Here is a 19760-nt window from a genome sequence, read left to right as displayed (position 1 = left end):
TTGTTTTGCTTTTTGAATGCCTGGAATGCCTTTACATTTATTTATTTATTTGTTTGTTTGTTTATTATGTTCTGATAGCCAACATATAGTACAACATTGTTGTTCTTTTTCAAGGTGGGTTTGGAGATTCTGAGATCTTTGCATTAGTTACCTAATCCTAAGCAAATGACTTAACCACACTAAGATTCAACTACTTCCTAAGTAAAATGTGGATAGAGTATGCATTTCTCAGTATCGATGGGATGATTATGAGATAATCCATGCAAAATTTTAAGCACAGAATGAGTTGAAGAGACTGTCTTTTCCCCATTGGATAGTCTTTCCTGCTTTGTTGAAAATTAATTGACCATATAGTTGCGGAAATAAGGTTTATATTATATCTTAATTATTACCACACTTAGTTTTATCAAGATTAACAAAGCATACAGTTGAAACCTGTTTAATTCAGTCTTAATCTCTTCATAACTTGAAGGATTTAGCAATACTATAAAATTGCTACCACTTTTTGAATGTTTTTATGTCCTCTGAGCAGTTTTACATACATATAAATTATATAAATTATTAAGTATATATGTATATATGTATATACATGTTTGGCCTCCAGTGCCCTGGTATCAGGAATTCAGCCTGTCTATTCAGTTCTCTTCTTTTTCCCTGGGGTTACATCACTGTACCAAGGGGTTTACACTGTGCCAAAGCTTTTGGGGTGACATTTGGTCATTGAGAGCCTCATGACCCATGACTCATGATTTCTTGTCCTCAGTCATCCTGAAATATCACTACTCTCCTCAGACCTCTAACACCTAAGAATAAAGGCCCCACATCGTAGGACTTTGCTTCAGGTAGCCGAACACAGAGAACAATTTGAAACCAATTCTGTTGATTTCCCATCCAAATCTTTATCCTGTGAATCAAGAAAACAGTTCTCCAACAAGTGGAAATATACGACAAGCTCTCACTGACTTTGGTTTTCTTCTGATGTTTTTTTCCATGTTCTGAATCATTTTCAACACACCAAACGGCTAGGTTTTCTTCAACTCAAAATGTCTATTAGATTAGGAAACTTAAAAGTTCTTTATCAACTTCTCTGCTCCATCTTCTGCTGCTTGTGGCAAAATACACGGTGTAGTGAATGGCAGAACTGCAAGGAAATGGGACAGGGAAGGAAATCCCATCAGTATCTCAAAATACTACCCCACCACATATTTATCTCCCTTAATTCCCCCAAGACATATCTTATGGCCCCATAAGAAAATATTATAATTTTCAATTTAGAGATGTTGAAATTGAGTCTTATTGCTGCTGGCTAACATTCTTGAACCCATCTCTCAGTCTTTATTGCCTGTTTGAATAGTCTATGGCTATGCTGGCGATGGATACCTGAGGTCTAAAATGAAGATGAATATAATAAACATTTTCTGATTAAGTAATTACTAAAGATGAAAATGGAAAAACTCAAAAGCCCATAAAGACTTAACATATTTTAATGCTCTAGTACCAAGTGTCAAACACAGTAGAAATATGATACAAAAACATGAGCACATTTAATACGGGTATCTTACTATCAAATATATGAGTAAGAACCTCAACCCTTATCCCTGGAAACAAACTAAACCATATCAGTTATTTGATAAAGTAAGGGTGCTTTTTCTGCCACTTACAAGTTCACTGAGTTGTGTTTGCTTGAATGTCAGATTCATAATCTGTTTTAGAATAATTCATTTTAATTACGTACCTGACTTCTGTTTGAATGGTTCATCATATCCAAACTTATATAATTACATTTAATGTTATGGATAATTAACCAATGAAAATAGTAGTGGTCACAGATATAATACTCAAGATGGCATATATTTGGGGATGTATTAGGAGAAATCAATTATAAAATACAGTTTAATAGAAATGTAGAGTCTTTGTGCAAAGTGTGAGGATTATGAGTGAAAAATACAATTATCTTATTTTCAAGTTTTTAAATGCTGTGTGAAAATGTGATTTTTATTTTTCTAAAAAAATTCAAACATTTCTTTTAAAACATGTATATATATATATATATATATATATATATATATATACACACACACACACACATATATTCAAAATCTGACCCCTCCAGGGATTTTATAAAGATGTCCCAAGAGGCCCATAGAGATGAAAGTTTCAAAGTTGCTTTGGTGGGTGAAAAAAAATTGAAAATGTCAAATTTACTTCTTTTAAATGCTAGCTCTACTCCTTCAATATCACTTTAAAGTCTTTAAGTTCAACTTCACTACTGAGAGAGAGCTGATCTTCAGAGTTCAAACTATTTGATGTAGTTTTCCTGCAAAACAGCTCTGGATCTGTTGCCTCAGAGGAAACCAGTTGCTCTGGATGATGGTGAATGTGAGATGTGAGCCTGAGGGGACTCTTGTCTTAAAGTTGTGTGGGCAAGGGAACCACACACAATCGCTGCCCAGAACAGTGTTTATCCAAAAAGACCAACTTGGGGATAGTCCCTCTGCTCACACTTGTGTTTTTTTTTTCCTTTTTACAATTAATTTTATTCAAAGAAATGCATCGCTCTTTTAAATAAACTATACACCACAAAATTTCTCTTTAGATTGAATCTTTCAGGAGTAATTTAGTAGACTTAAAGCTTTAGTGAAAAATACATGAAATACAGAGTGACTAAAGTTTTTTACCACTGTATTCTAGCTTCCATGTTCTGCCTTCTTTTGCCCTTTTCTCTAGTTTTATAATTAAAGGTAATTTTGAAACTGCCTCCCAACTAGCTATTCTGCAGGCACAACTATCTAAAACAGTTGTTTTTTTTTTTTTCCCTCATAATTTCTGCAGTCAATCTTTAATCATACTTGAGCTGGTGTTATCACCCCTCATTTACTTGCTCTCTCTCAGGCTAACGTCATTCATTCTGTGGACATTTTCCTGGGCCAGTAGAGGCCAGCTCTTCCTGTAGGAAGATGTAGGAAAGGGCTTCTTCCTGCATTTTAATTAATTTCTAAAAGTATAATGAGTAGTTTGAAAATTTTCAGGTCTACAAAATTTTGACTGTGGAATGCTTGAAAGTTCATAATATTAATGATTTTCATTAAACCTCTCTCTTCTTTGCAAGACTCTTTATTGAGGGATAGTTACATGCTAAGTTGGTACAAATATATTTATTAAAACTCCATCATTAATTTTGAAAATATATAAAAGATTTAAACAAGTAAACTTATAAAGACCTACTTTTCATGTGCATTGTGAAAGGAAACAGCATAAGAAACTCTTATCAAATCATTAAACAAATGAGAGTAAATAATTGATGTTAGCAAATGAAGAGTTTCATAAAAAGCCAAAAAATAGATAAGACAATCAAAAATGATTCTAACACTCATTTTGGCTTCTGAAATGGAAAGGATTTTTATTTATGCCTACCTGTTTGTTTGTTTTAGTTACTAATTTTATCTTTTAGTCCATCATAATTTGTTTTTCTTTTTACTATGAAGGAGTCTTTTGTTTTGCTCTTAGGCTTGAATCACCCACCAGGTCCTTGATAATGGAAGCTCCACGAGGGGTCCAGGTGAGTGCTGCTGCAGGAGACTTCAAGGCCACCTGCAGGAAGGAGCTCCATCTGCAGTCTACAGAAGGGGAGGTGAGTTCCCAGGGGCAGAGACTGGCCCTTTACTGCTGAGGGTGCTTCTCTAATTATATTCATATTGCTCCAGGTGACTGATTCATGAGAGAGCTTAAATTTTGGAAATATAATACTTCCTGAATATGAAATTTGGTAAATCTGATATTATTTTCTTAAAACAAAGCACCATTTGTTTTCTATGGAAAGATACCTGTTCATAAGTCAATTATAAGTGGGACATCTAAATTCCTGTAGTTTCAGAATTGGCAGATAAACATAATGGATATCAAGATAATATCAAGAATGAAGGCAGTCTTTTTTTTTTTCTTTTTTGGTCTTCCAAAAAGTACTTTGGATGTTTGTATATTTCTGTAGAAATGGTTCCTATATTCTTCTAAAAGAAAAATGAAACAAAAGTTATTTTACTATTTAGCCCAATTGTTATTCCCTAGATAAGGAGATAGATACGAGCTAACATTTTTCTCCCATGTTACTTTATTTCCTCCAAGAATCTCCTGTCAGTCTGTTGTCCTTCCTTTAAGATGATTCCCGTTCCCTCACTGCTGTAAAGAACGCTTTGTCTTCCATCTGGCACTGGAATGCCCTAGGCACACATTCATTCCATGTACCTTGTTACATACGCTGTGATTGGTGTGCCAGCAGAATGACAATTTTGTCAGTTCTGGAAATTTCTCAGCATTGCTTCTTCTCCTATTACCACTCCCCATTTCCTCTATGGCCCTTTTCTGAAACTCGGAAGAAACAAATGTAGGGGGGGAAATCGGAGGGGGAGACGAACCATGAGAGATGATGGATTATGAAAAACAAACTGAGGGTTCTAGAGGGGAGGGGGGTGAGGGGATGGGTTAGCCTGGTGATGGGTATTAAAGAGAGGGTACGTTCTGCATGGAGCACTGGATGTTATACCCAAACAATGAATCGTGGATCACTACATCAAAAAATAATGGTGTATGGTGACTAACAACATAATAAAATAAAATTAAAAAAAAAAAGAAACACATAGTGTTTCTTTCATTCCCTTACCCTCCATATCTCTTAGCCTCTCCTCCTGAGTTTCTATTTCTCTGTCTCCCTGTGCCTCACTCTGTTTAGTTACTCAGATCTACAGGCCCAGGTTCCTTTTTGGTCTCTAATTACTTATTTAATGCATCCATTGAGCATTTAATTTTAATAATTAGGGGTAACTCCCCCCCTCTGCTCAGTGGGGAATCTGCTTATCTCTCTCCCTCTGCCCACCCCTGACCCCCACTCATGCTCTCTCTCTGTCCTCTCAAATAAATAAAATCTCCAAAAAAATAAAATAATTTTAATAATTATGTTGTTCATTTTTAGGATTCTCATTTGTTATTTTTTCAAATCTGCCTGGGCATCTTGGTCGTCACTCTTTTGTGTGCTTGTTTTTAATTCTATTTTAATTATTTCAAATCCTTATACACAGTATATATTGTGTATATTTTTGCTACAATTCCCAAAGTCCTTGAAAGTCTAAATCAATTGTGTTCCTGTTTCCACCAATTAAGTCCCTTAGTATTTCTTCCTTCTCATGCTTATTTTATTATGAGCTTATAAAGGTCAAGTTGAGAAGAAAAAGAATGGAAGAATAACTTGAGAAAGATGCTCTGGAGCATTTTATGCCTCTTCAGATGTAAAGATGAAGGCAGAAATCAATAGAATTGAAGGAGGACGTTCCTTCCTTACCTTTATGTCATTATTTCAGTTGTTGACTCAGGGTGAATTTTAATTGGATATTTTGCTTCTTTTTTATAAACAAACTTACTGGCAGGACTATATTAACATCTTAATGGATATTACAACTTAAGTGATCTAGAAATACGCTTCATAATATTTTAAGAGTATGTCCATATTACCTTTCAAGATTTCTTTCTCCTACAATTACAGAATACAATACTTTGTCTGCCACAGCAAGATGGAAATCTTTCTTAAATATCTTGCATCCTTTTTAAAGAGTTGCTTTTATCATGCTAATCATTTCATTCAAATTATTCATAATGAATCATCTCATAATAAATATTGGTGGTTATTAATCTCTGTTCTGTTCCTATTTATGCACCACTTTACTTATGTTCTTTTATTCAGTGTATCAGCAGAATGAATCCTTGGATTCAATTACAGGTTAGCATTTAATTGTGAATTGAATATTTTATGCTATAAATAAATCATAGCCAGAGATTTTCAGCTGTGGTCATTTTTTATATTAATAACATAAAGACACAGAAAAGCACAGCACTTTATAATAGAATAACATGTAATTTTCCTAGGAAAAAGTGTGAAATGATATGAAATCTTTCTCTTTGCTTTACTGACTTTTCCACAGAAAAGGCATACTGATCATTTACTAAACAAAATAGAAAGATGTAAACTCCCTCACTTAGACTGTTTTTAAAATAGTTAGAATCAGAACAACGTGGTATTGAGGTAACAAAGTAACAGACAAAATGCATAAGAATGAAATTACATACAAAATTCTGCACTGATGAAGATTCAGTCATTTCAGACATAATGTTGCAAGGAATTTCAAACACAGCTCTGAAGACAACCCAAATCATAATCTAGATGGAACTTTGAAAAAAAAAAGTGTTATAATAGCACATGAGAGGCAATAATGCAGTAACGTATACATTACAAGATCACAGAGAAAGAGGAAAACAATTTTTATTTTGTAAATCCCTTGACATTTGCTATCACAGTGATCGGCCTGATTTCAAAGGGTAAGAAAGGGATAAATGAATTCTTCGTGCAGAGAAGACAGTGGGCCGTGACTTAAATACTCAGGCGTGTGATTCGGAGTACCAGGAAGAGTTTCAGAACAGATCAATTCTATGGTTTATAGGGCAATATAGAATAGAAATATCACTTTTAGAATTTGGAAGGTGAACAGTATCACAGTAACTGTCTTAGCAGAACAGAAAGAGATACGAGCAAGCCTATCAGTTACCAGACTCGGGTCCTTGGACCCAGCAATGGTAGAGACAAGACTCGACTCCAAATATAAAAGCACAGGCAAGCTTTCTCGGGGCTTATGCCCCAGCCCCAGGGGGCAGGACAAAGGAAAGAATCCCCAGGCTGACTCTCCAAGGAGAGGTCAGATGGGATACTTTAAAGGAACTTAGGTGGGAAAAGGGTGACAGGTAAGCAGGTAGAGGTGGGGATTTATTAGCACATGTGCACTTAATGGTCCTGCTTCTTCATGCGCGGCGTGTCTAATGAACATGCTAGCTCTCCACCCCTGGGCATGATTTTTAGTATTATAATAAGGGCCAAAGTCGGTGAAAGTTCAGTATTGGGGTCCGTCTTGGTGCAGACTGGTTTGCCCTGGACTGGGCTTGCTCCTTAGCTGGTGCTTTGCTCTGCAAGAAAAGTATAAAAGTCAGTAGGGAGTTCTACAAGAGAAGTGAAAAGAGCCAGCAGGCAGCAAAGAGTTTTCCAGGTGCACAGGGGCTTGTTCCCAAGGTCCCTGACTGTCTCATACCCCTCTGAGAGATTTCATCCTTCTTGTTCTTAAGGAGAAGGGACTACAGGTCTCATCTTCTGAAACTGCTTCCTGCTGAGTGGGGGCATTGTCCCTATCCTACCCTGCAGGTGTGAAAATCTCAGGCTGACTGTTCTGTGCAGTCAGAGGGACTTGGATCTTCCTGTAGTTGTAGGGGTTGGAATCCTTGTGCCACCATGAGCTTGACTTGGAATTGCTGGAGATTGGAAGACACAATTTTTACTAACAGGTTAACAGACAGGGACCAAAAATAATAGCCACCAATCGTCCCAGGAAAGGAAAAAAAAAAAAAAAAAAACAGAAACAAACAAAAAACAAACCACCAAGAGAGACTGGGGAGGGCCCTTTTGATGGTTGACCAAATATAGTTAGGATCTGTCCCTTGGTTGTACCGATGCAGCCAGGATGCCCGCTCATACACCCTTTTTGTACTTACTTCAATCTTTCTTATTAACCTGGGCAGGACAGGTTTGTTAATAACAGCATAGGCTCCTCCTTGTTCAGCAAGCAATCAGGTAATTAATAAGAGGTATTTCTGTGACAACAAAAGGAAAACACAGGTTGACCATTGGAGCAAATTATGAACCCGGTGTCTGAGTCCCGTGTCCTGCCAATGAGAAGATTCCGGATGTCAGGCTCGAAGTGTCCTCAGACAGAGCAGGAACAGGCAGCAGCAACCTGACGGATCTTCTGATTTGCAGTTCAAAGTCTGTGGTGATCTTTTGAGGGGCCCATAGAACAACAAGCATGAGAACTGTCAATATACGAGCTACCATGGCAATCCCTCTGGAATTTACTTCCAGTTTTCTAGCTTTGGTCTGCAGGCCTTCAGGAAAAAAGGCCAGATTTACTTCTTAATGAGTCCAAGACAAGAGAATGCAAGAAGATTGGAAGCCATAGTCTGGAGAGGCTTAGCCAGATATTTGAGGAAACTGGAAGAATTCAGGATCCAGCCGAGTCTTATAGGCAAATGGCAAACACTTAAAAGGTAATTAATCAGAACTGGAATCTAATATCCACAAAAGGCATGTTATTGAAACATAATTTTCTAAAATCACCCTCATTTTCATCAAACATAGCCAAATTAAAAATAATTTGTCTGTAAAACAAGTCTAGTTTTAAGAAACTTAACCTAATTATTTACATAAGTACAGCAAGAATAGTGATTGACCACATAAGTTCTCTTAAATCTGCTTTGCTGGAACTTTTGTAAGGAATTTTAGATTGAACTTTTAATAGCCTTTCAAGGCCAGAAGCCAAGCCAGATACTTGTCATTAGATGTGCCTGCAATACCTGTAGATTTGGGTGAATTCTTCTTCTCGAGGTCTCCCACAGATCCTTAGGTTCCTGCACCTGCCAAGAAGTGACCTTCTTTACTCATCTGGGAACTCCAAAATCAAAGTACCAGGCCAACAATTCCAAGGGGCTCTTTTCGTTCCAGAAAGTCAACCTTAGTTCCTTAAAGCTGTCTAGTCCTATCTGAGTCTATGCATGTCTCTCTCAAATAGGACATTCCGGTCAAAGACTTGGTAATATAACCAATGTTTCTAATGGTGTCCTGTTACAAGGAGAACAGATTCTTATTGAACTTATGTAAACAATTACAATTGCCATGAAAGAATACTCACGGAGAGTTTCTGAATTCTGAAGGGTTCGGGAAGGCAGAAAACTGAAATGCCTCAAATTGTTCAGAAAGGGATATTTTATCAAATTTCTATAAGTCATAGGGATCTTAAGAGAACATGTTTCCTTAAATCTGGAAGAGCAACATTAGAGAACCAGCATTGTTTCAAAAAGAGTCATAAAAACTACCATCATCTTTCTCAATTTATATAGTTCCACATTACTAATTTTTGTTCTGTTCAAATACAGTTTTCCCAGCAGTTCCAGAAATTATTTTCCAGTTTAGTTTCATGACATTAAGGGTGTCAAAAACCTTGTACTTGTCAGAAGTTCTTTTCATGAATCTCGAGGTTGAAACACATTTTGCAAGAGCATCAGAACAATGACTGTAAATGACAGACTCAAAAACAGACATGGTTAAAGATCTGATGAGAGTTCATTATCATGTGGTTGGCAAGGAAATCCAGTTATTTCTGACACACACTTTAATAATTGGAATGTCAAGTGATGACCTTTTACCAGAACATATTAAAATTTTAGGGATTTCATATGATTTCTAGGACAATTATAGCATTGACCCCTACTATATAACCTAAGAAGGTTTGTTATCATTTGCTTGATAATGCTTCCCTTGTAACCTAACTTACCAAATAAACAAGTCTAATTAGTTAAAAAGACTTCTTTTAGAATTTGAATTTTTTTAATTTTATTTTATTATTTTATGTTAATAAAAAAGATAGAATTTGAATTTTGGGGAAATTTGTTAAAAACCTCAGAAAGTTCTAAAGCACATGCCTAAATAGGATCACAGATTATTATAAATCTTAATATTTAATTATTTAATCTAGGTGACAAGACATTCCAGAAGCAAATACGAAGGATTATACAGTAGTTAGCAAAACTTAGATCCTTTGATACTGAGAAGATTTTGTTTTCTTAAGTGACCAAAGACTTGATAAAAACACATACAGAAACCTTGTTTTTCTGGGCAAATATAGAAAAAAAAAGAATTTGTTTATAATTTCTTATCAAAAGCAGACCAACAATGCAAGAAAACTTTGTCTTTTAACAGAGAGAAAAACCAAGTTTTATTTGTATACCAGTGTACTTTTGAAGCTCATCTATTCCAATCTTAGTCAGTCCTGACCACATATAAAGTTCTTTTCCAGATTCCCTCCATAAACCCTCTACAATAACCTTTTTTTTAAAGATTTTATTTATTTATTTGAGAGAGAGAGAATGAGAGATAGAGAGCACGAGAGGGAAGAGGGTCAGAGGGAAAAGCAGACTCCCCGCTGTGGGGAGCCCGATGTGGGACTCAATCCCGGGACTCCAGGATCATGACCTGAGCCGAAGGCAGTCAACTGAGCCACCCAGGCACCCAACAACCTTCTTTTTTTATTCAGATTTTATCTTAAGCCTTCTCACTCTAAATAACCAGTCTCGTCTTAGGAAAAAATTACTTTTATCCCCCAACAAAAATGTATTTTCATTCCTTATGCCTTTTCAAACATATTTCCTACTTTTTTTTTTTTTTACATACAGACTGGTTTTCCTTATTTCCAGCAGTCTCAATTAAATTTATCACTATTTTAACTCTTAGAAGCAATTCAATTTCTAGTAAAATCTAAGTAATAAGCAACTGTGAACTGTTATACCAGAATTCTTTAGATCAGAAATTACGAATACTTTTCATAATTTTTAAAAACGTGTGCTTTTTGTTAGAGTACCATCTTTCAATTTGATAGCGTAAAATTTATTTACTAAGAGACCCAAATTTATCTTTAATTTTTCTATAATAAGCCAAAAGCACATAAATCTATGTTTAATAATTAATGTTTCAGTATTTTGTCTTATTTGGAAAAGCCTCAGATACCCAAAGAACTTAGCCCAATGTATCATTTAGCCCAGCAAAGCTTTGAAGTTTTACATTACCAAAGATTGTGAAAGCTATAAATCTTTTCATTTAATTTACTTGTTCTTAACAATTATCCATGAAAACTTCATGAGACAGACAAAATCAAACATTAGTTTGTTCAAACATAAGTCATTTTTTGCTGACAAACTGCAATAGATACAACATGAATTTAATAAATTCAGGTAGAATGAGAGTTGTTGATAACTCCACCAAGTCTGTTTTAATTAAACAACCTTGAATTAGCTTTAATACCAAATATGTTGCACCTGTGTCCACTGAAAAGTCAATCTGTTTGTTCCCCACTGACACTTTTACTTGGCGCTCTTGCAGGGAAATCTGAAGTCGGTGGTTGAGTCCAGGGGAGCTCTTGGGCCCCTTCATGCTGATTTGGGAGGTGCTTTAGTCTTTCCGTAGGAGGGAGCCCAACAGCTTAGGCCTGCTCTTTGCTCCTGGATAGCATCTCAATCTCTTATCTCTCCCCACCTGCAAAACATGTTTTTTCTCTGGGTGCCTTTTAGCCCCCTGGAAGAGGCACAGAAGCAGGTAGTTGGTTGGGCATCAGCTCTGGTGCTTGCGCTTGGGGAGGTGGATTTAGGTTTTCCAGTGTCTGCCTACCTTTCTCCTCCTTTTTCTCATTATTCTGATTATTGGGAAGAGAGTCAGGTGTCTGAGATTTGTGTTCATCCTTATGTCTCTGGACCATCAGCTGGGTTCCTTCCCATGAAGCATCTTTTTTATGGAGTAACATAAAGGCCTTGATGTAGGGAACTTCATCCTAGATCATGTGAACTTAAGAAAACATTGAGGTTAGGTTTTATCTTTATGAGTTTGAGAATGCCCAATATTTACAAGCACTTGCCTTTAAAACAATTAAACCAATTACATAGAGCCCCTTAACAAATGAATTTTAGCAATTACCATCCAGAGGTAGAGAAAATATCTCACATTTATAACACATATGGACACATATGCACACAAACAAGATGCAAACGAAATCTAGCCTTTGTCTCACTAATATTGGTGGAAAAAACATTAAAAACCCAATTTCTAAAGACCCCCCTCTTTTATGAAAACAAATCTAATTGCAAGATTGCCTCATAATTTATGGGTCAATTATTTATTTTCCAATTAGAATATGCTGGTTTTATGCAAAGATATCCAAAGCTGCAGCAACAAATTAACCAGAAGCCCAGAGTACCACTTTGAGCATTCCTTCCTCCCCAAAAGTTGGGGGCTTCACTAATTGAACCAGTTTCCTAGTTTTGGGTTGTTTTGTCTTATGGACAGCTTTTTCTAATTTTGTGTGCAAGAAAACTAACTTAGACATGCCAAAAGAGCCCCATCTGGGCCAGTTGAGACTCAGGTTATCCTTAAATTTTTTCCACCTAGACAGCATTAACAGTAACCCCCAACAGCCCAAATAAAACAGGGCCATCAACTCAAATTGAGGGGGGTCTGGCGATCAGGAGACCTCCTCCACACACCTGTGAGGTGCTGGGAAGTCAGAGGGCCACCGAGGGCTGGTGCTGGTCCCAAGCTCTGAGTTCTGGAGGAACCCCTGGGGTTCTCAACCCAGCTGCTCTGACATCCTGTCAACCACCAACCATCAACCAAGGAATGGTCGATGCAAAATGAACAAACTCTAAAAAAAAAAATTTTTTTTTTTTTTTTGAAGAGAAAGGAAAGGGGTGCCTGGGTGGCTCAGTCAGTTAAGCATCTGCCTTCTGCTCAGGCCATGATCCCAGGGTCCCAAGATCAAGCCCCCTGTTGGGCTCTCTGCTCAGCGGGGAGTCTGTTTTTCCCTCTCCCTCTGTGTGCTGCTCCCCCTGCTTATGTGCTCTCTCTCGCTCTCCCTCGCTCTCCCTCTCTCCCTCTCTCTCAGTCTCTCTCTCTGTCAAATAAATAAATAAAATCTTTAAAGAAAGAGAAAGGAAAAATGTTTCATTCCAGTTAAAGTGAGGTCAGCTGAGCAGGATACACAGTCTTCACAGAGAGTGCTTGCAGGGAAGGAACATTGGCTGCAGGGTTAACATAAATTACAAATCATTAGACAAAGGACTTTTCAGACATTTGTAGGCCTTAAGCTTCTAGTATGTGTGAGGCTGCATGGCTTCATCTCATGTGCACTTGGATAGGTTTTACTCTTTATGTTTGGAATACTCCTTTTTAGTTAATTTTAAGTGAATCAGATTTAAGTCCACAGTTTTTCTCCCCACAGAGGAGTACACAGAAAACAAAAGTAAAGAGGTTTTAAAACAAGGTTACGGAACAGGGACTTTGGGCGGGAGTGGGGGAAAAAAGGTGATAAGAGAGAGAACAAAGAAAAAGAAGCCCAAACAGGGACTGTTTCCCCTCACCAGGGCGATTAGTCCTGGCCAGAATCTCCCAAAGTCATGACCATAAGAGACCTAAGTACGAGTCCGTTTTTCCAAAGGTGCCCGTAGCAAAAAAAAAAAGAACCAGTGCCCGCTCTGGTGGGAGACTCAAACTCCGCCCAATCCCACGGTGGCTTCAGCCCCCGCCCCCCGACAAGGAGCCGCACAGTCCCCGCCCCCTCCGAGGGGAGGAGCTCTGGCGCAGTCAGCACACTGAGGTGATGCGCTTTGGTTCAAGGAAGAAAAGAGGAGCAAACAGAGTCTACCCAGTCACGGGTAGAGGTCTGAGTCTGGCAGCCCCGGTTTCACTGAGTCCTGTCTCATCTTAGAGTCCCCTCGTGGTCGCAAAATGTTACCAGACTCAGGTCCTTGGACCCAGCAATGGCAGAGACAAGACTCGACCCCAAATGTAAAAGCACAGGCAAGCTTTCTCGGGGCTTATTACCCAGCCCCAGGGGGCAGCACAAAGGAAAGAATCCCCAGGCTGACTCTCCAAGGAGAGGTCAGATGGGATACTTTAAAGGAACTTAGGTGGAAAAAGGGTGACAGGTAAGCAGGTAGAGGTGGGGATTTATTAGCACCTGTGCACTTAATGGTCCTGCTTCTTCATGCGCGGCGTGTCTAATGAACATGCTAGCTCTCCACCCCTGGGCATGATTTTCAGTATTATAATGAGGGCAAAAGTCTGTGAAAGTGCCGTACTGGAGTCCGTCTTGGTGCATACTGGTTTGCCCTGGACTGGGCTTGCTCCTTAGCTGGTGCCTTGCTCTGCAAGAAAAGCGATGATGGCCAGCAGGCAGGGAATTTTCCAGGTATACAGGGGCTTGTTCCCAAGGTCCCTGAATGTCTCACGTCTCTGCTGCAGAAACCTGGCAAAGCCATGCTGGAAAGAATCAATATACAACACCTCTTTTTACCTCATGATTTATTTTTCTATCTCAAGAAAACATCCTTTTCTTTTTAAAGGCCCCATTCGTTTAAATGTTACTTATTAATAAAATATATTTCCCTTATATGGCTGAGTGTATGGTAAGGATCTTGGAAGCTTATGGAATTAAGTACTGTCCTATAGCTATGTGTTGTCGAGAGTAGCCCCAGAGTGGAGAGCAGAGCTGGAGGGCGATGCTGGGGCCCCACACCTGCTTCAAATAAGGCCCAAGTCCTTCAAGGATAATTCTGTTGATGAGGCTCCCACAGCTGTGCTTGCTTTACACAGGAGCCACCTGCTCGTCTTGCCTGTACAAAGACTGCCCCTCTCATCAGCTCTTCATGAGAGCTACCCGCAGGCAGAGAGGACCAGTTGCGTAACTATAAAAGCCGGCGGGGTGGCATTATGTCAGCAAGCCACTCCAAAGCCCCTGGGCTAACCAGTACCAGTCATTGCTGTGCTACCTACATAAGTGAACCGTTCCCAGTAGCCTACATTCATTTGATTCATCCCACGTGAGCGTCCTCGCCACTTTCCATTTGCACGCTTTGTCGTCTATGTCTCAAGGTTTCTTGGACAAAACACCAGCTCCTGATATTTCCTCAGCATGAACACATCTCCAAACATGCAGACCTAAAGCCCGCTGTCCCAGAGCTTGCCCCATAATATTTTTGGCATTTATGAAGTCTGGGATTTCTGCTCTCTGCAAACATGCTAGCTCCTAAAAAGAAGTGAGGGGGGCGCCTGGGTGGCTCAGTTAAGCGTCTGACTTTGGCTCAGGTCATGATCTCAGGGACCTGGGATAGAGCCCTGCTGAGAGTCTCCTTGCTTAGTGGGGAATCTGCTTGTCCCTCTGCTTCTGCCCCTCCACCCTGCTCCTCCTCTCTCCGTCTCTCTCTCAAATAAATAAAATCTATAAAAACAAAAAAGAAGTGAGGGACAGTGGGTGAGCTGTGAGAGAGTCCCTCTCTCTCTTGCTCTCTCTCTTTTTTTTTTTTTAATTTATCCATTCATGAGAGATAGAGCATGAACAGGGGCAGGGGAGAGAGAGAAGCAGACTTCCCGCTGAGCAGGGAGCCCGATGCAGAGCTCTCCATCCCAGGACCCTGGGATCCTGACCTGAGCCAAAGGCAGACGCTTACTGACTGAGCCACCCAGGTGCCCCGAGAGTTCTTCTCTTAAACTCAACCAGTAGAGAAGTTATTCATCCCTCTTTTCCTATGGAGAAGTGTAAGAGCCCAGAGTGTGTAACGGTTGGTGTTACTCTCACTGACGTCCCTCAACAAGGAGACACAGAGCCAAGAGAAATGACACCCAGCCTCTATACCCCAAAATATGTTGTCATTTCCTTTTGCTTACTTTTGTGTGCTTTCAACTTTTCCTATCAGGAAAAAATAAGTCTCCTTAAAAAATAAGAACAGAAGCACTTTCTTTCCCTTGGCTTTCCTGTCACTCAACCCAGAAGTAATTATGGAGTGATAAATTTTAACATTTGACACCTACAAACAAAATTTTAATCACACTTCTGTAACTTTGAATATTGTTAAAAAATTCAATCATCCATTTACTTTATAATCTTCATGTATTCAACGACCATTTGCATTATGAGGAAGCTGTATTTGCAGGGTTAAACACTGAAGTTATAAAAAATATTTCAGTATGATTCCACCTTCGAGGAAGATGTAATTTACTTGAGAAAGGAAGATATAAATAGGATTGTAAAATATCATCAAATGATGAGCAAGATAAGATATTAATAAGGTTCTGTGGGAGAACCAATAAGAAGAGTCTTTCCATCTTGGAACATTAGGGAAAACTCCTGGAGGGTGAAGTGGATGAACTGGGCTCTGCTGGAGGGGGACATTTGTGCCCTAGAGGGGAGAGACATGTCCGTGGTGAAGGAAGAACATTGTTTCACACAACATGCACTTGTATAATTTTATGCACTGTTCTGTGACCCAAAGATAGCTGTAGATCTTACTTGCAAGTGAGAGAAACAAACAATAAATGAAGGAATACATACTCAATACAATGTTAGGAAAGGATTGGTACTATAGAGAAAAATAAAGCCATCAAAGAGAGACTAATGGATTAGTGTTATTTTCATAGAGTGGTTAAGAAAGCCCTTTTTTAGAGGGTGACCTTTTCACAGGGATCTGAAATATCTAAATCTAAAACATACATGTCTATGGCACGTGCATTATTTTTCTCTTATCTGCAGCATTCAATAGATTCCTGTGTTTCAAAATTTAAAAAAAAATAAAGGAGTTTACTATTAAAAATAACAAATATAGAAAAGGCAAAAAGAAATCTCCCTCCCACCCTTGTTTTCTAGCCACCCAGTTGTAAATGGGGAAAAAAAAAGGTATTTCAGGCTAAAGAAATAGGAAGTGAAAAAACCCAGAGGTCAGAGTTCTTTAGATATCTTTGAGAAAATGCTGGAGCAAGGAGAATGCTAGGAAATGATGTTAGAGAGATCATGGAGGGCTCGTGGGCCATGGGAAGGAATCCAGATTCATGCTAAGTGTGGTGGGAGGCTGGCTGTCAGGGCATTTTGAGCACTGGGGTGATCTGATCTGATCTGTGTTTCTTAGAGGTTCACTAAGCAGTATATAAAACAGGCTATAAGAGGACAAGAAAGGCAGCTGGCGGGCTAGTCCGGGAGCTAAGGTAGGAGTCCCAGTGAGAAACAAATAGGACCTGGATGAGGGCAAATATATAGGAAAAAAATGGAGTAATCTCGGATTCTCCTGTCAAGTTAGGCAGTAATTAGCTAGATTAACAATAGAATGAAGAAATAGCTAGAGAAAGTTTTCTTTGTTCATTCAGATTCATGATTCAGTTTTTCTTTCTTTGAAACTTTTCTCTTGCATGTCAGAACCATATGATCACTGTCCCTGAAAGTGTTAAGTCCATGTTTGGAATAAGTGAAGTAATTTTGTAAATTAGAAAATCTAGCAAAGTCAGTGTAGCGTACAGGTAATACGTTTCACGGAGACTTCAAACCTGATTATAGCTAATAATTGTTAATGGTGCAAATTATCTACGTGCTGTCTGTATCCTTTAGACTGTGAACATGATTTTATGACTGTTTTTAAAAATTAGGTCTTGAGTAACTTTCTTTTTATAAGTTGTCCATCCCTTCAGTAATGTCCTCTCCATGAGCCTCCCGATTTCTTTGTATACTCTTCAGACGAGGCATGATTAAGAAGTTAAATGGAGAGACTCTGTCAAACTCATTAATTTTCTGTGGTGTTTGAATAAGTGGGTTGGCCCCTTAAGCAGATTGTGCAATATTGCTTTTCAGATCGAGGGCTTTCTGTCGGAACGTACCATGTCTCGAAAGAGAAGATAGCTGCCAGGCTTCTGGGCTGTAGCTAGGAATGTAATTTGTTCAACAAAGCATGGCAGCTAAACCAATAGAATTGTTTGTTGTTTGGTCTTTCTTATTAGACCATGTTGTAAAGCTCGGAGGAAGGTCGAATGCTAAAATGCATTAAAATGCACTTTCTTTTCCCCCTAGATATTTTTGAATGCAGATAAAATCCGGCTGGGGAATCTACCGACTGGCTCTTTCTCATCGTCTTCACCCAGCTCCTCAAGTTCCCGGCAGACCGTGTACGAACTGTGTGTCTGCCCCAATGGCAAACTGTACCTTTCTCCAGCGGGAGTAGGTTCCACTTGTCAGTCCAGCAGCAACATCTGCTTGTGGAGCTGAAGTGACTGATTTCTCCTCACACCAGAATAGCCTTTTGTTCCTGTCCGTCTGCTTCACAGTTCCGCTCGGTTTCCCTTGTGATCAGTCCAGAGCTTCTTCAAATGGTCCACAGAGCAACTTCTTCCGATTGCAAGCAGGGGTTCGCTGCCACCTTCTCTCGTGATTTACTGTACTGCTCAACGCAGAGAGCGTGGGTGACGGGACAGTGGAAAAATCACCTTCAGCGGGAAAACTGGATCATAACTTCTGCTCAAAAGGGAGAAAAACATAGGTGCCTTTGCTACATAAAGTGAAGCACACAGTTTTAGATTTTTGCAGGACCTGGATATGAACTGCACATACATACATTAATCACATAGATGAAATTCCCAGTATCCAATGGCAAGATGAGATGGTTAACCCTGTCAGAAAACTAATTCTACAGTCTGAAAGCACAATTTTCCAATCATCTTTTTGGATGTAAACTTTTATCCCTGAATTTTAAAATTTTCAAGCATTAGATAATGCTTGCTTTACTAAAAATTAAATTCAATACATGATTTTTAACAAAACGAAACAAAACAAGACAGAATCCCACCCTGAGTTTTATTTGTTTCTTTGAATTCAATGTGTTGTTACTCTTTGTCTACTAAGTCTAGACTTTTGTACGTTAGGTAATTTTGAAAGCACTCAGCAATATAATCTTTACAGAATTAACAAAATGCCATTATCCTGTCATTTGTCAGATCTGAATGGCCTTATATAGTATTTACTTGGCTTTTGCATGTGACGTATTTGCTTTTAACGAAACATCTAATTTATTGCAATATAAGATAGGATTAAGAGGGGCATACTGATGGTGTAGAATCCATAGATTTTTTTTTTAATTCACATGCTATCGTTTCCATGAGGTTCTCATAGTACAACTTTTTGTTTGCTCCATTCACTTTATATTTGACTGACTGCTAAAATTCAAACATCCACTAAATAAATAAATTACTAATGTGATACATTATGCCGAGAATGGATTCACTTTCCATTGGAATATACTCTTCAGAATTATATCTACTTATTTTTTTTTTACTGGAGGTTAAGATTTAAGGACGGTAGAAAGTAAATTACAAATCCCTGCTTACAGAGTAAAGAACATAAATGTTAACAAACATGTTGAAAATGTGTTTGCTCCATTAAATTCCTATTTTCAGGAATTTGGTCACATTTCCTTTCAGTTCTTAATACTTACTTACCTTGATTAGACTGTTAAGCTACCCAGCCCCTGGCATCAGAAATCATAGCTCCTTCCATTCTCCACTGCTTATTTTTGTAAATTAGCACTAATAAATAACTCCAGAATAATGTAGCTTCGTTTATCACAACACTCCTTAACTTGAATTCTTAAAACTTACAGAATCCAAGAATGTAAAATTGTATTAAATATTTCCTATTATGGGAAGATGACTTGATTACTCTAAGGTAAGTCCTTAATTTTCACATGGCAGTCAAGCTTACTTTCCCCCACGCACACTGTTGCAGGTGTATGGAAGCTTCGTGTTGGGGGCCCATGAGCATAGAACCTTTGAAATTCAGGCCTCTACAGCATAGAGCAAAGTGGGAGATGGGAATTGTTGGAGTAATTTGTTGAAAGTAGGAAAATTAGATAATGCAAGGAACAAAGTGAACCATGGCCAGAATTATCTTGTTTGGATAACCTAACATATTGAATGCTTGAAAAAGCTCTGTTTTACTATAAACGCATTCTGTACTCACCAAAAAGTCAGAAAGCTAGTGCAGTTTTATCACTTTTAAAATAGAACTTGACTTGTGTTTGGGGTTATTATAGAAAACTTAAATCACTATTGGAGTAAGAATTGAGATATGCAACTGCTTAAAACATCATAGCACAACATAAGTGTTCAATTTATTTAAGTTGGAACATTAGAATTGAATATGAGAAATTCTCACATTGGTTTAAGCAAAGGACACAAAGTATAACAAGAAATTTTGGGAAATTATGGGTGCTAATCACTGTGTTATGGGCCTTTTAGGAAAACACTGTGTATTAATTTGAGACAT

The 19760-nt window shown here is 38.4% G+C and overlaps 1 protein-coding gene across 1 annotated transcript in view; it reads left to right on the top strand.

Annotated features, from left to right (window-relative positions):
• SGCZ (sarcoglycan zeta) overlaps nucleotides 1–17708 on the top strand; it is a 1100701-nt gene extending 1082993 nt beyond the window's left edge. The window contains exons 7-8 of the mRNA XM_027600618.2: nucleotides 3508–3631; nucleotides 17514–17708. Of these exons, the coding sequence (XP_027456419.1) occupies nucleotides 3508–3631; nucleotides 17514–17708 (319 nt within the window). The remainder of the gene's footprint in view (nucleotides 1–3507; nucleotides 3632–17513) is intronic.
• Nucleotides 17709–19760: the final 2052 nt, after the last annotated feature.

Source organism: Zalophus californianus, chromosome 2, assembly GCF_009762305.2.
Source record: "Zalophus californianus isolate mZalCal1 chromosome 2, mZalCal1.pri.v2, whole genome shotgun sequence".
Classification (NCBI taxonomy): Eukaryota; Metazoa; Chordata; class Mammalia; order Carnivora; family Otariidae; genus Zalophus; species Zalophus californianus.
This window is presented reverse-complemented; position numbering and strand designations above follow the sequence as displayed.